Source organism: Canis lupus, chromosome 37, assembly GCF_003254725.2.
Source record: "Canis lupus dingo isolate Sandy chromosome 37, ASM325472v2, whole genome shotgun sequence".
NCBI classification, from domain to species: Eukaryota; Metazoa; Chordata; class Mammalia; order Carnivora; family Canidae; genus Canis; species Canis lupus.
In genome coordinates this window covers 11,101,617-11,118,626 of record NC_064279.1, presented here as the reverse complement: position 1 = coordinate 11,118,626, position 17,010 = coordinate 11,101,617, and the positions used below count along the sequence as shown (strand labels likewise).

At 35.9% G+C, this 17,010-nt stretch overlaps 1 protein-coding gene across 3 annotated transcripts in view; it reads left to right on the top strand.

Annotated features, from left to right (window-relative positions):
- ALS2 (alsin Rho guanine nucleotide exchange factor ALS2) overlaps positions 1 to 17,010 on the top strand; it is a 70,801-nt gene that overhangs the window by 52,023 nt on the left and 1,768 nt on the right. For 2 of the 3 annotated variants that reach the window (XM_035710723.2, XM_049106641.1), the window contains exons 23-33: positions 95 to 172; positions 3,638 to 3,771; positions 4,664 to 4,831; positions 8,691 to 8,808; positions 9,583 to 9,740; positions 11,799 to 11,921; positions 12,875 to 13,051; positions 13,904 to 13,949; positions 14,156 to 14,217; positions 14,991 to 15,140; positions 15,354 to 15,450. In XM_035710723.2, the coding sequence (XP_035566616.2) occupies positions 95 to 172; positions 3,638 to 3,771; positions 4,664 to 4,831; positions 8,691 to 8,808; positions 9,583 to 9,740; positions 11,799 to 11,921; positions 12,875 to 13,051; positions 13,904 to 13,949; positions 14,156 to 14,217; positions 14,991 to 15,140; positions 15,354 to 15,450 (1,311 nt within the window). The remainder of the gene's footprint in view (positions 1 to 94; positions 173 to 3,637; positions 3,772 to 4,663; positions 4,832 to 8,690; positions 8,809 to 9,582; positions 9,741 to 11,798; positions 11,922 to 12,874; positions 13,052 to 13,903; positions 13,950 to 14,155; positions 14,218 to 14,990; positions 15,141 to 15,353; positions 15,451 to 17,010) is intronic. The other variant, XM_049106642.1, reaches the window with a different exon arrangement.

Below are 17,010 nucleotides of genomic sequence, written 5' to 3'. Positions count from 1 at the left end.
AGATTATGTAAGGCTTTGAGTGAATATTGCTGTACATCTTTTAAGTTGCTTTGCATTTTATCTTTTGTGATTTTTATTTTGTTTCTTCACATAGGGAAATGGTGTTTTACTTTCTGAAGATGATACTATATATGAGGGAGAATTTTCAGATGACTGGACTCTTAGTGGAAAGGTTGGAAACTAACTTTCTTCTTTCTCTAATACAATCTACTAACTTTTTCTTGACCTTTAAAAAAAAAGCTACCTTATCATAAAATTCACCTGTTTTATGAGTACATTTCAGTGACATTTAGTAAATATAAAGAGTTGTACGCCATCACCACAATCCAATTTTAGATCTTTCACATCATCCAGAAGATTTGTCACCATCTCTTGAGCATTTGCAGTCACTCCCCTTTTTTACCACTAGGCCCTGACAACCTCTAATGGACTTCATAACTCTGTAGATTTGCCTTTTCAGGTTCTTTCTTATAAATGGAATCATATAATATGTAGGCTTCTCTGGGGTTTCCTACACTTTAATGTTTTTGAGATTTTCCCATATTTTGGCCTATGTAGCACTTCATTCCTTCTGATTGCTGAATAGTATCCTAAAACCACATTTGGTTTATCCCTTCACCAGTTGATGAGCATGGTATTATTTCTGACTTCAGACTATTATGATTAATACTGCTGTAAACATTGGAATACAACTTTCTGTGTGAACATATGTTTTCATTTCTCTTGGGGAAGTATTTAGGAGTGCAATTGCTGGGTTATATGGTAAATTGATATTTAACATATCAAGAAACTACCAACTGTTCACCAGAGTGGCTATATCATTTTACATTATCATCAATGTATGAGCAATCTAATTTCTTTAAAACTTTGCCAGTATATTTTTTATTTTCTGGTTTTTTCTTTTTGTCATTCTAGTAAGTGTGAAATGATATCTCATGGTTTTAATTTACATTTTCCTAATTACACAGCATATTTTCATAATAAGAATTAATGATTCCTAGATTTTCTTTGGTAAAGCACCTCTTCAAATATTTTGACATTTTAAGATTTGCTTATTTATAGTCTTACTATAAGACTATAAAGGGTTCTTTATAAGGGTTCTTTGTAAGGGTTCTTTATATATTCTGGATATAAGTCCTATATCAGATCTAGGATTCACAAATACTTTCTTGCAGTCTGTGGCTTCTCATTCTATTTTCCTATTAGTGCTTTTTGAAGCCCAAAGCTTTTTAACAAAGTCCAGTACATCAGAAATATTTTTATGAATCAGCCTTTTGATGTCATATCTAAAAAATCTTTGCCTAACTCAAGGTTGTTAAGATTTTCTTCTTGGGGTACCTGAGTGGCTCAGTCGATTAAGCATTGGACTCTTGTGTTTTGGCTCAGGTCATGATCTCAGGGTAATGAGGTTGAGCCTCATGTTAGGCTTCATGATCAGCGCAGAGTCTGCTAGAAAGTCTCTCTCTCCCTCTGCCCCTCCCTCTGCTTGTGTGTGCACATGTGCACGCTCTCTCAAGTAAATAAAATCTTTTAGAAAATTTTTTTCTTCTAAAAGTTTTATAATTTTAGCTCTTATTTTTAGTTATGTGATTCATTTTGAGGTACTTTTGTTTTAAAGATTTTATTTATTTATTCATGAGAGACACATGAGAGAGAGTCAGAGACATAGGCAGAGGGAGAAGCAGGCTCCATGCAGGAGGCCTGATGTGGGACTCAATCCCAGGACTCCAGGACCACACCCTGAGCTGAAGGCAGACGCTGAACTACTGAGCCACCCAGGCGTCCCCAGTTTGAGGTACTTTTGTATATGGTATGGGTTAAAAATCTGAACTGATCGTTTTGCATGTGGGTATCCAATTGCCTGAGCAACTTTTCCCATTGAATTTTCTTGACACCTTTTTTAAAATTAATTCACCATAAAATGTGATTTTTTTTGACTACTGAATTGTATTCTAGTGATCTACTTGTCTCTCCTATGCCAGTACCACACTGTTTTGATTACTATAGATTTCTATTAAGTTGTGAAATCAGAAAGTGTAAGTCTTCCAGTTTTGTTATTTTTAAAAATATTTTGGCTATTCATATAAATTTTAGGACTGGTTTGTTAATATTTGCAAAAAGCCTACTAAGGTTTTGATAGGAATTGTGTTGAATTTATAGATCAATTTGGGGAGAAATGCCATTTTTAATAATCCTGAATCTTCCAATCCATGAACATGGAACATATCTCCATTTATTTAGATCTTCTTTAATTTCTGTCAACAACGTTTATAGTTTTCAGTGTGTATCTCTTGCATAGGTTTGGTTAAATTTGTTCCTAAGCGTTCTTTTTAATGCTATTGTAAAGAGAATTTTTTTTAATTTTAATTTTTGGATTGTTCATTGCAATTATATAAAAATACAATTGATTTATGTGTTTTGTTCTTGTATCCTGAAACCTTACTGAACTCATTTATTCTGCTAGGGGTTTGGTATGGGGTGTGTGTGTGTATTTCTTAAGATTTCTTTTTTTTTTTTTTTTAAGATTTATTTATTTATTTGACAGAGCACAAGTAGGCAGAGTGGCAGGCAGAGGGAGAGGGAGAAGAAGCAGGCTCCCTGCTGAGCAGAGAACCCAATGCAGGGCTCTGTCTCAGGACTCTGGGATCATTACTTGAGCTGAAGGCAGACGCTTAACCAACAGAGTCATCCAGGCGCCCCTATTTTTAGTTTTTAATTTAATTTCCTTGTATTGAGATTTCATTTCTTCTCAAGTCAGTTTGATAACTTGGTTCTTTCTAGGAATTTTTTTGTTGTATTGAAGTTATCAGATTTGTTGGTATAATGTTCTCTTAGTATTCCCTTGACCTTTTAAATTTCTTTAAGATTACTCTAATATTCCGGGCAGCCCGGGTGGCTCAGCGGTTTAGCACCAGCCTTCAACCCAGGGCCTGATCCTGGAGATCTGGGATCAAGTCCCACGTTGGGCTCCCTGCATGGATCCTGCTTCTCCCTCTGTCCGTGACTCTGCCCCTCTCTCTCTCTCTCTCTCTCTCTCTCTTTGTCTCTCATGAATAAATAAATAAAATCTATTAAAAAAGATTAATATTCCGTTTCATTTTTTATTTTATAATTTTATATCTCCTTTTTTTCTTGATTAATCTAGTTAAATAACAATTTTGTGTATCTTTTCAGAGGCAGTTTTTGGTTTCGTTGATTTTTCTGTTTTAAAATCTCACTGATTTCTTCTGATGTTTATTATCTTCTTCCTTCTTGATTTGGGTTTATTTGCTCCTCGTTTTCTAATTTTGTAAGGTAGAATTTTAGATTACTGATTTGAGGGCTTTCTTATTTTCTAATATAGACATTTATAGTTATAAATTTGTCTCTGGGCACTAAATTGGATAAATTTGGATAAGTTGTGTGTTCATTTCATTCAGTTGATAATATTTTTTCAGTTATTTTTTTCTTTTATCTATGGATTATTTTTATTCAATCTTTTTTCACATGCATGTACACTTTTTTTTCTTTTTTTAGAGAATTGGGGACTGGTAAAGAGTTAAAATGGGAAAATATTAATCATTTGGTGCTTTTTTCTTTTGATTTTTAAATTGGAAATACTTCCTCTAAATTTGACATTTTCTTTAACTTTACCTAGGGAACACTGACTATGCCAAATGGAGATTACATTGAAGGTTATTTTAGTGGAGAATGGGGATCTGGTATAAAAATCACAGGAACCTACTTCAAGCCTAGTCTGTATGAGAGTGATAAAGACAGACCCAAAGTTTTGTGAGTAACCTGTGTTAATTGTGGATTAATTATTAAATGTTTTGAGCTGTCTTGCTTTTATCAAAGCTGATTAATATTTTAAATACGGAACAATTTTTTTAATGCAGAAGAAATTTTTAAAGTCATATTTTAACAAAGTGTAACTTCCTCGTATTGCCAACTGATGCTATTATAGATAGCTAAACCTATTCTCTTGGTTATAGCCTCAGATCATAGATGTTTAAAATAAAAGTTCTATGTGGGAGTGTAATTTTACGGTTAGTGATGCAGATATCCAAATTGATTGAAAGAGAGCATTCTTAAATGGAATCCCTATACAACTTGATTTTGAGAAGTAAAGACCAAGCACACACACACACGGAGAAGTGTATACTCTACATATGTGGAGAAGAAAACAAAATCTGTATCTCTAAGTGTATCATGTTCTTCCTCCATGTTTTTGGCATATATCTATTTTCCTTTATTGATTCCAGCATTAGTTTTGCTTTGTATTTTGGTAGCTTCTCCAATTCTTTATTCTGTTGGATGCTTGATATATTTTTAGAACCCAGTATATAATGCATTTTATACTTATTATGAGATGTGCAAAGTACAGGAAGTCCTTGTTTTAACAGGAATCAATTTTACAAAATCAATTGTGTGAAAATGTAGAAAGCAGTCAATTCTAATGTGCCTCATACTTAACCATTTTTACACTTTAGTATCTGATCAACATTAAGTAGCTAAAAGTCAGTTCTTTAAAGTTTTCATTCAGTGTTTATAAAATAGAACCATTGCCAGCCTAGGCAGTTTTGTTACAGAACCATTCCTAGTTGTATAATAGAAAGTTTCTGTTCTTCAAGATTTTTGCACAAAAGAAGTGATTAATAAAAGCTTAATGTGACTTCATTAGCAGGAAGCTGGGAAACCTGGCAGTGTCTGCTGATGAAAAGTGGAAAGCAGTATTTGATGAATGTTGGCATCAACTGGGCTGTGAGAACCCAGGCCAAGGGGAAGTTTGGAAAGCATGGGACAATATTGCTGTGGCCCTGACCACCAATCGGCGCCAACACAGAGACAGGTGGGTGAATGCCTGCCTAGCGTAGGGCAGAGTATTATAGGAAGTTAAAACTTGAGAAGTAGTCAAGGCTTGCCGCATTTAACTTAAAAATAGAGTTTAAAAGTCATGATGTACTTCTGTTTCTGGGTAATATGGGTAAAGTATGCCTCCCTTTATCTTCTACTGAACTCAACTATAAAATCCAGGGAGAATATATGAACAGCTGTTCTGCAAAGAAAATACCAGCTAGAGTATTGAGGAAGAACACCTGAATTCAGAGTATCATCAGACCAGTTATGAGTTGTTTTTTCCGTAGTGAGTTTTTTAACTTTTTAACTCAGCCTAAATTCAGTATAATCTAAAACCTTGAAGTCAGCACTGTGGTAAATAGAGCTTCAGGAATAACCCTCTGCTTCTGGCTCAAGATGCAAAAAAGAGACTCTTGAAGCTCAGATAGAGTAGAGGAGATACACTGTGTTCTTTCTCTTGTTTTCCTTCATTTTCTCATGTTCCAGCCTCCAGGTACTTCTGTAGCAGGGGTGACAGTGGCATTTGCTAGAGCAGCCAGGAACAGGAAAAACTCCTGGAGGAGTGGAAACTCCTTTCTGTCTTGGATCTTTAGGTTGTCATAGCCAAACCCCATTGCTTTTTTAGCCTCTCTATCCTCCCACCCCTCCATGTGACATGTTCACAGAAGTGGACAGTTTCTGACCTGAGGATCTAACAGGGGATCCAGGAAATGCAAGGGGAGGTAATAGAGAAGAACTCTAGAAAACAGCCATGTAAGGTTTATTATGAACCCCTGGGCTCAGCCTAGACTTGCACATGTGTGGGTTTGGTCCTAATTAGCATATCTAACCTAGCACTTTGAGGACTGAGCTAATAGGTTGACTTCCACTCAGGTCCCAGACCGACCACTGAGGGATCTGCTCACAGACAGACCTAAATAGGACTGCAAAGGTTTTGCAAAGTGAACAGACATTGAAACCACAGCCCACAGAAAGCTGAAACAAATATCAGCCATTTCAGAGGCTCCCGAGAGTGCCGACATGTTCAGTTTTCCGCTAGAGGGACTCACAAGACTCAAAGTCATCCAGATAAGAGTTACTACAGCAACACAGTGAGGATCTACAGCCAGGGCATAAGAGAAGACACAGGCAGAGTCTGGAGGAATTCATGTGCAAGCTTCCCGTACTTTTTCCTTATCTGTGAGGGGTCCCACAGAGCACACTATCCCCCCAGCAGTAAAATACAGCCACACATATACAATCTTTCTGCCCAGGGAAGCCGATAAGGGACTATGTTTTTTATTGAGGGCTGGTCACATAGACACTCTGTGCTTAGCAACTACCAGAATTCCACAGTCCCAGAAGGAAAGCAGATATTGAGAATAAATCACATTGTTAGCCTACTCTGTGGACAGCAAAATACCCTTATTAGTTAAGGAATATTTCATATCACTATAGGGAACTTTTAGGAAGCAGATGTTTACTCTGCTATGCCTGTCAATGTTTTTTTTCTTTTAATTCAATTAACATATAGTGTATTATTAGTTTCAGATTTAGAGTTCAGGGATTCATCAGTTGCATGTAACACCCAGTGCTCATTACATCACATCATGTGCCCTCCTTAGTGCCCATCATTCAGTTACCCCACTGCCCCACACACCCCTCCTCTAGCAATCCTCAGTTTGTTCCTTGTAGTTAAGAGTCTCTTATGGTTTGTGTGTCTCCCTCTCTGATTTTGTCTTTCTTTTTTTTTTTTTTTTTAAGATTTTATTTCTTTATTCATGAGAAACAGAGAGAGAGGCAGAGACACAGGCAGAAGGAGAAGCAGGCTCCATGCAGGGAGCCCAACATGGGACTCGATCCCAGGTCTCCAGGACTCGATGTCCTGGGCCGAAGGTGGTGCTAAACCACTGAGCCACCCAGGCTGCCCTCTGATTTTGTCTTATTTTATTTTTTCCCTCCTTTCCCCTAGCCTATCAATATTCTTCATAGGATATAAACAAGACCCAAAGTGTCATAATACTAAAAAATGTCCAGAATATAAACCTAAATTACTTGGCAATCAAAGAACCACCAACTCATTTTGTGAAAGACAATTAATAGATACCAATGACTTCCCAGCATAAATTTTAAATTTTTGACAAGAATTTTAAAGGAGCTATTATAAAAATGCTCAAATGAGCAATCACAAACACCCTTGGAACAACTATTAAAATTGAAAGTATCAGCAAAGAAAAAAGTTGTAAAGAAGATCCAAATCAAAATTTTAGAATTAAGAAATCTAATAACCAAAATAAAATCACTGGGTGAGCTCAGTAACAGAATAAGCAGACAGCAGAAGAGTCAGTGAACTTGAGAATAGAGTAATAGGCGTTATTAAACTGAATAATAATAAGAAAATACATGGGGAGAAAATAAAGGAACAGAACTCTAAGGACCTGAGAGTTTAATATTTGTGTCCTTGGAATCCCAGAAGGAGAGGAGAAAAATTATGGGGATAAAAAAAGTATTTGAAGAAATAATGGTTGAAAGCTTGCCAAATGTGGTAAAAGACAAATGTGCAGATTCAAGAAACTGAGCAGACTGCATCCTGAAAAAAAGATACCTGTGTACAAACACCTCATAGTCAAATTGAAAGACAAAATCTGGAAAGCAACTAAAGAAAAAAGAGGCATTACATAGAGGGAAACTGCCCTTCAACTGCTTGCATATTTGTCATCAGCATCCTCTGGAGACTCAACTGCTTGCATATTTGTCATCAGCATCCTCTGGAGACCAAAAGGAAGTGGTACAACAATTTTGAAGTACTGAAAGAAAAATTACAGATGTACCTCTTCGTTTCCTTTTTTCTTTCTTTATTTTTTCCCCTGTTCTTTACTCTTCTCTATTTTTCTGCTTATTTATTTATTCTTTAATTTGACCAGTAACTCCCACAAGCATTGCTTGGCATTTGGACCCAAAGAACCTGATAATCCCTGCTGTATAGAAAGAAGTTTGTTTGTTTTTCTTCCCCCTATATTTAGGATAAACAGGAATTATCATGTTTCATTCATGAAGTTCATGATTTTTACCTTACAGCCTTTCTCTTAGTAGAAGAAAGGGAAACTCCTAGGATTGTTTAAAGCTATGGACTTTCCCTTGTGTGTGATGCAGATGGGCAGCCTTCACTGATAGAGCCTTTCAGTTTAAATATGGAGACTTTGGTCCTTTAGTTAATCTTGGTTAACTGTTGGGTGTTTTCCAAGAAATGGGAGTCAATGAACTTTTATATAATAAGACATGTTGCAACCACAGGGGTCTTATTTATCTACCATAATGTAATAATAACAATTGTGTACCATTGCTAATTGGTTATAATCTAATAACAATGCGAAAAATATCTGTTGCTTACTAAGCATGTGTTTTATCATGGCCTTTTCATCCAAAGCTTCCCTTTACCCACAAATGTGCTTACCTCACCATCGGTTGTAGTGTTCTCATTATCTCCTTATTTGAGCTCATTTCTCTTCTTCCTCTGCCCTTTTCGTGTGTTTTCATTTTTCCTTTGGCTTCCATTTTTCTCATCACTAACAAGTCTGCCACCAGTTTTCTCTTCAGGCTAACATTGTAGTATCTCCTTACACCATTGTTGATATTGAAGCAAAATCTTTGTTAATTAATTTTAGTTGGTATGAATTAACATTAAATGGCATTGGGATGACTGTTAGAAAAAATCTAATAGGTCAGTTACCAATTATGAGCTCATTTGGGCCAACATTGTGCTGGGTACTCCATTTCATCCTTACTTGATAACAGTATTTCATGCGCACATGACAGTTATCTTGCTTTCTTGATAGGAAATACATCATGGGCTTTCTTTTGTCTTGTTACAGTCCAGAGACATTAAGTCGTTCACAGACTCAGACACTAGAGAGTTTGGAATTCATTCCTCAGCATGTTGGTGCTTTCTCGGTAGAGAAATATGATGACATCAAGAAATATTTAATAAAGGTAGAGTCAGAATTACTATGGTCTTGTGAATTAATGATGCAGCTACTACAATATATCATTCATATTTGCTCACAGCTTATTGGTAGGTACTCTAATCTTATTTTTGTTTTCAGAGCATTGCTTTGGTTAATTCTCTGACTACTAAAGCACATTTCCACATGAATATTGCCCTATCATGATGATAGAACTTTTTAAGTTTTATAAAGTGCTCAAGGGGATTCTTAAGAACAAGGGTCAAAGTTTAAGATGGCTTTTTGTTAGCAATATTAATTAGCAAACTAGAGATTGTATAAATAAAGCATGGTGCCCTCGCCCCATGGTTATACTCTTTGCTTCCTTTCAAACCCTATCGTATTAGCTATAAAGTATGATATGCATTGACATGGGGTTGCAGGAAGCAGTATTAAGAGAAATCAAGGGAACTGAAGAGGGACTGTATTAGAGCATAACCAACTATCATTATTCAGTTTGCTCAAGGGTAATCTCTCCTATTTTTTAATGAAGTTTATAGTTTAATTATATTTATCACTGTATCCAAAGCTATTTTCCCAAGATGCTAAAAGGATTCTTTGATTTATATTAGGAACTCCTATTCAATATAATTTGGATGGACTCAACACTTTAAGAAAAACTATAAATATTTGAATTTTCCTGATCCAAAAGTTGACGCCTGTAGTTTTAAAATTATTTATCATTTATGAAATTGTTTTATTATTTATTGGTTGTTTCTGCTGTTAGTCATTGACTGACTTCATTGATCCTCTTCCGGTTCAGGCATGTGACACTCCTCTGCACCCCCTGGGCAGGCTTGTGGAGACACTGGTTGCAGTTTATAGAATGACATATGTGGGTGTAGGAGCCAATCGCCGGCTACTGCAGGAGGCTGTGAAAGAGATTAAATCTTACCTTAAGCGAATTTTCCAGCTGGTGAGGTAGGCGATCTTTCTCATTGAAGTCTGCAAGCTCTGGAGTACTGCTTTATTACTAATGCTTAGGGTGTCTTCATCCTGAATCTAGAGATTACAACTTTGTGAAGAATCATTCAGATTCCTCTTAATCACAGAAATTATTCATCAAGAAAAGGATTTTGTGCCACAGATTCTTAAGTAGATTAAATAACAAAAACATGTGGATTTTTACTTTATGCAATAAACACAGCAAAGAAAACCATCAACAAAACAAAAAGGCAACCTATCACGTGGGAGAATGTATTGGCAAATGATATATCTGACAAGGAGTTAATAACCAAAATATATAAAGAACTTATATATTCAAAATTAAAAAAAAAAAAAACACTAGTAATCTGATTTAAAATGGACAGAGGATCAGAATAGACAACTACCCAAAGAAGAGATAGAGACGACTACCAGATACCTGAAAGAATGCTTAACATCATTAATCATCAAGGAACTGTGTGTATTCTCAGGCTTTCATTCTAGTGAGGATAGACTAAATAAAATATATAGTATGTCAGCTGATGGTAAGTGTGACAAAGGATAGGGCTGGAGATAAGAAGCTGCTATTTTAAACAGAAGGTTCAGGAGGCCTGACTAATAATAATAAGGTAATATCTGAGCAGAGACTTTGAAAGAAGTGAGAAAGCAAGCAAGTAGAACTTCTTTGGAAAGAGAATTTCAGGTAGAAAATTTGGAATTTGTGAAATTCAAGATCTTTCATTGAGCTTAAGCCAAGTAAATACTTTAATAAGATCATTATACAAAAATTCATGAATTTGTCCCAGAAAATTTCCTCAAATTATTAGCTTCAAAATTGATAGATGCACTCAGAAATGTCTCAGATTTTGAGAGGGCAGTGTAATCCACTAAAAAGACCACTGGCTGGGAGTGTTCCAGCTCTTGATATTCGTTAGATGAATATAATAAGTTTTCTTTCTGACCTTTCTAGTTTTCCCAACTATAAAATTAGGGGCAGAGGCAGGGGCAAGGTGTCTACAAAAATTAGAGAAGATTGCAAACCCCCTTTAAAGAGTCAAGGTTTGTGTCTAAAAATAAAGAGGACAATAAACTTGTTTGCATATAAGAGGTCAGAGATAAAATCTAGGGCAAATTCAAAACCTAGGGAAAAAATCCCTAGTAACTTAACAGCTTGATCATTGGGAAAAAATTTTTAGCAACTTGAATTTTTTAAAAAGACTTTATTTATTTATTTGAGAGAGAGAATGAGAGCAGGGAGAGGGGCAGTGAGAAAGGGAGATAGACAAGCAGACTCCTCACTCAGGGTGGAGCCCGAGGTGGGGCTCAATTTCACGACCCTGAGATCATGACTGAAGCTGAAACCAAGAGTCTGCTACTTAACCAATGGAGCCACCCAGACAGCCAGCAACTTTATTTTTTTTAATTTAATTTTATTTATTTATTTATTTTTTTAATTTTTATTTATTTATGATAGTCACACAGAGAGAGAGAGAGAGGGGGGCAGAGACACAGGCAGAGGGAGAAGCAGGCTCCATGCACCGGGAGCCCAACATGGGATTCGATCCCGGGTGTCCAGGATCGCTCCCTGGGCCAAAGGCAGGCGCCAAACCGCTGCGCCACCCAGGGATCCCCTAATTTTTTTTTAAATTAAAATTTTACATTATTTAGATTTTCATTTTTTCTTAGTGTTGAATATTTAAGTAGTTTCCAACTAATATTTGTTTATGCTGTGAGAATAATGGTCTGTGCTTGAAAAGTCAATACAAATTGACTTCAGATGAGATTTGTCCGTAAGAAAAACATATGGATCAGAATTTCTCACTCTTTAATAACTGGACAGAAAAAAAAGCACATGAAGATTTTTTAGTGGTATTATTCATTAGCTACACTCTTAATTTTATCCTGTAAGAAGCATCACTTAAGAATCTTAGGGAACTAAAATGTTTAATTGATATAAAGTTTGATTTCATATAAATAGGTGAAATAATAGAAATACATTATTACTCTTTTTTAGCCATTCCTAGAGGTATAATTGTATTTTATATTATTCCTTAGATTCTTATTTCCTGAGCTTCCTGAAGAGGGCAGCACAATTCCTCTTTCTGCTCCTCTGCCAACGGAAAGGAAATCCTTTTGCACTGGGAAGTCAGATTCCAGATCCGAATCACCAGAGCCAGGGTAAATGGAGTTGGGTAGAAATAGTGAAGAAAGAGAGTGGGTGATCCTATCCAAAGAATCCTAGGGAAAAGTTTTCTTAGATCTCAGTTTCCTTATTTTTAAGATAATATAATTGGACTAGGTGATCTCTGAGGTCCCTTTTAGGTTGTATTAAGTTGTATTAGCCAAACCCCATGGAAGTGCAGTCACAAATGAGTGGATGCAAAGGCAGCTGAGCAAAGTAACATCATGCTCATCTAGAATAACCACAGAGAATAATTTTCAAAATGGAAACCAACTATGTTTTCTGTTAGATTTTGAGTTAATGAAAAGTATTCACAGTTGGTCCAAGATAAAACTCTGGGGCCATAGGTAAGTTCTTCATGTTACTCCAAATATAAAAGTAGAATAATGCTATAACTGTCTTTTTTTTTTTTTTTTTTTTTTTTTTTTTTAGAGAGAGCGCAAAAGAGCATGAGGGGGGGTATGAGGGGAGGAAGAGAATCTTAAGCTGACTCCCCGCTAAGTGCAGTATCTTACAACCTTGAGATCATGACCTGAGCCGAATATCTGACTGAGCCACCCAGGCACCCCTGTTATAACATAACTGTGTTTTTACTCAAATGTCCCATCTTTACTTTCATTTCTAGAAACTGAAGCTCTAGGATTCTGTTTCAACTTCTAGGATTCATTCAACTTGATTTTATTTTTATTTTAAAAGATTTTATTTATTCGAGAGAGAGAGAGAGAGAGAGAGAGAGAGAAAGAGAAAGAGAGTGTGAGCAGTGGGGAGGGGCGGAGGGAGAGGGAGAAGCGAACTCCCTGCTGAGCAGGGAGCCTGACATGAGGCTCCATCCCAGGACCCTGAGATTATGACTTGAGCCAAAGGCAGGTGCTTAACCAACTGAATCACCCAGCTACCCTTCTGTATTCAACTTTAATATGACTGTTTTTCCTTCTCCAATATTTTGTAGTTATGTAGTAACAAGTTCTGGGTTACTGCTTCCTGTACTACTACCTCGGCTCTACCCACCACTGTTTATGCTCTATGCCCTGGATAATGATCGTGAGGAAGACATTTACTGGGAGTGTGTTCTACGACTAAATAAGCAGCCAGATATTGCTCTTCTCGGCTTCCTTGGGGTGCAGAGGTAAGTACAATAGTTACGAGTAAAATCAAATGGTTTTAATTTAAAATACAGCATTATCAAGAATTCAGTGTTTTAATATCTAATAGACTATATGATTTGCAGTTTATTCACTTATTTGTGTATCTGTTATTCAGCACAATGTTTAATCTTTGTTGTTGAGAATTTTTGGAGTAGAGTGTAAAACTTGGTTATTCTTCTGAACATGTGTTTTATTTTTGAGTGTATAAAATGTGTGTTTGTATATATATATAGATTAGCTATCCTATCTGATATTTTGTAGCTCTTTAAAACAAAATACATGTATTTACAGTTTCAAAAAATGAATTGTATTTAGTCTTCAATGTTCTTCCTTCCCTTCTCTCTCTTTCCTCCGTATCTGTAATTTCTAATGTGAAAGTTTTAGATGTGCCCTTTGTTGTAGAGCCTTGTCTCCTTATTCCAAGGGAACACATTATGCTTCCTTCTGGTGCCATGATAAAGCTGGTCACCCAACACCCCAATAATTATATATGTGCTGTCAAAAAAAAGTGAACAAGCCTTAATCAGAAAGTAAATTTTTTCAGTGGAATAATGTAACAGTAAAAATAAGATAAAACTAAGTGAAGGAAAGACTTTGGCCAGTATTTGGAAATCTGTAATATATAGGGGTATTGTAATATACATTGATGGACCCTTAGGAACATGATAGAAACTCTTAAATGACTTCTGGAAGATTTATTAGAACTTCATCTGTGGAACAGTTATTTTAAATGGGGACAGGGAAGGCAAGATAGCCAGCCATCAACTGTTTTTATAGGGATTAATCTATCATAAGTAACAATTTGTATTAACAGTGTGTGGATTCCATTGTAGGAAATTTTGGCCAGTGACCTTGTCAATCCTTGGAGAGAGTAAAAAGGTATAGTAGATTTTAGTTTCCTCAGCAAATATGCTTTCTTTGATGTAGGGTATTTGGGATAGCAAAAAAATTCCATTTTACTTTGGTAGAATAGTAGCCGAGTATGAGCTACTCAGAGAACCACACCCTGCCATCAGTATTGTGTATTTTTTACTGTTACTGTAGAAGACCACTTTCTTGGTGACCTTCATAAATTCTTTTTGTAGGTTCTGCCAACCACAAAAGATGCTTGTTTTGCCTCAGCTGTAGAATGTCTACAGCAGATCAGGTAATCTCTGATTTGTTGAAAAATCACATAAATCAAAGCAGTAGTTAGTCTGTTTAGATATTAATGAGATCTTCTCATTACCTAAGCCCCCTTCACTCCTAGAAGGTGTCACATTCAGCCTTTTTTGGATACACTTGGTTTACCATTTACGCTACAAGGCCATTGTATTTTCTTTTCTGTTCTTTTTTAAAAGATTTTATTTATTAGAGAGAGAGAGAGACACAACATGAGCTGGGGCAGGGGTTGGGGGTAGGGCAGAGTGAGAGGGAGAAGCAGACTCCCTACCGAGGAGGGAGCATGATGCGGGGCTCGATCCCAGGACCCTGAGATCATGACCTGAGCCGAAGGCAGACACTTAACTGGCTGAGTCACCCAGGCGCCCCAAGGCCATCGTATTTTCAAAAGAGGTGGAGAGCTTACCCAGAAATATGTCTATATAATCACATCTTTAGCCAAATGGAAATTAACCAAACTAAATTAGTTAAGAGCATATATTAGGAGAATAAGATCCTACATGGTTAAAGGGGGATAATCTATGATTTAGTGAATTCTCCCATATAAACTATGATAGTTAGAGGCATCTTTTCTCAAAGAACCAAGGGATTACTGTGGCCATCCCTTCTAGCAACTCATTATGCCTGATGTGTCTGACTTAAGGAGGGTTTATTGTCAAACAATTAATATTTAATATTAAACAGTTCTATTAAGAAAAGTTATAGGACTTATCTTCTTTTTTTTTTCTTTTTCTTTTTCTTTTTTTTTAATAACAACAGCACAACATTTACCCCGTCAGACAAACTTAAGGTCATCCAGCAGACTTTTGAAGAGATCTCTCAGAGTGTCCTGGCATCACTTCAGGAAGACTTCCTGTGGTCCATGGATGACTTGTTTCCTGTTTTCTTATATGTGGTGCTACGGGCCAGGTGACCAAGCTTTTCAGACTTTATTAAGACTCATTATTTTAATAAGTGCTTTTACTGAACTGATGACAGTAATATGCTCCCTCACTAGAAAAAGCTGTTTCTATTTACCCATTCCACTATGGTGAGCTGTTCTTTATTATCCCACACATAGATTCAGAAGGAAGATGAACATATAAACAGAAATAACTCAGTTTCTTTTTCTCATTGGGACAGGATTAGGAATTTAGGCTCTGAGGTACACCTCATTGAAGATCTAATGGATCCATATTTACAGCATGGGGAACAGGGTATAATGTTCACCACCTTAAAGGTACGTATTTAGGCTTTTTTTTTTTTTAATCTTAAAATCTGTCCTTAACTTACCATATTATAAATCTATAATTAACCATTGTCTTCTTTATACAGAGGTTTAATGTAAACATTAAATGCCTTCAGAGTATGTACTGTTAATACTTTAAAATAATAAAAGTAGAATCAGTTATTCTTCAGAATACTAAAGCAAATTACTCTTCCCTATAAATTGATCATTCAAATTGTTACAAATGGTTATAAAGGTAGACCATCTATATCTATAACTCTAGAAGAGAAGCAGAAAGGATTCTTAGTGGCAAAAAAAAGTATCCAACACTAAAACTATTGAATGGAAATGAGGTAAAACACAGAAGGCAATATGTATTTAATGAATATGAACTACATCTTCTTCTTTCCCCATGTATTTACTGTATCCAGTATGTGACAAATGAGGTTCTGTAATTTGAGTACTCTCTAGGGATTATTGGAAGTAATTTTAGTTCTCCAACTTGATTTTTCTTGGAATTTTAGAATAATTCTGAAGTATATTGGAAGAACAACAAATAGAAAATGGCATAAACACTTCTGGAAAAAAGGGAGAATAGACCCGTTCTTCGAGTTAGTAAAATATTACAAAATTATAATAATTAAGATAGTATGTAACTGTCACAAGAATGGATGTAACCCCTAACGGAAGGGATAGTCCTCATAAAGGCCGTGTTGTGTTATAATAAAAATTTCACATGTGAAAATGAAAACATCAAACACAAAAATGGAAAAGAGAGGAATTACTTAATAAATGGTTAAAGTATTGGGATAGCTTATTAGCCATTTTGAAGGAGGATGAAATCAGGGTAGAATCATTTGCATTGCAAATTACAGATGCTTTGGGGTTTTTAAGTGTAGAAGAAAGGAAGAGAGAAGGAAAGGCAAATTAAAATGAGAAAAAAATCTAGAGTTTAATGTCAGGTTTGGGCTTGGATTAGTTGTTTGAACTTTTTAACTGAAATAACCATTAACATTTTATATTAAATAGATGGAAAAGGGTGGAGGTACTGGGGGAAAACTTGGCCACCAGTGACTTACATTTTTAGTATTTCTGTTATATGAAGAGTATCTCTCAACATATTACCAAGGGAGAAATAATGGATATATGTAGGAAAATCCTCAACCTCACTGAAAATTATAGTCCTGCAGATTTAAGCAAGATGCCATTTTGTGCCTACTAAAATAGCGAAGAGCTTTTATCAGCACCACGCTCTAACCAACTGAGCTAACCAGCCAGTTGATAGCGAAGAGCTTTTAAAATTATACCCAGTGCCTGGTATGGTGAAATCAGGATTATTCCCATATTGCTGATAACGGATTAAATAGTAGTCACCTTTTTGGAAAACTATTGTTGTTAACATCAATATCAACAACATCAAAAATGTTCTTGGAGTTTGGGTAACCCTACTCCTGGAGACTTATCCTAAGGAATTAAAGAAAACATTATATATGGTTTGGCTGAGGTGTTCTCTGTAGTGTGAGTAACTTCCAAACCTGGATACATTCAGAATCATCAGGGAATGCTTCTTAA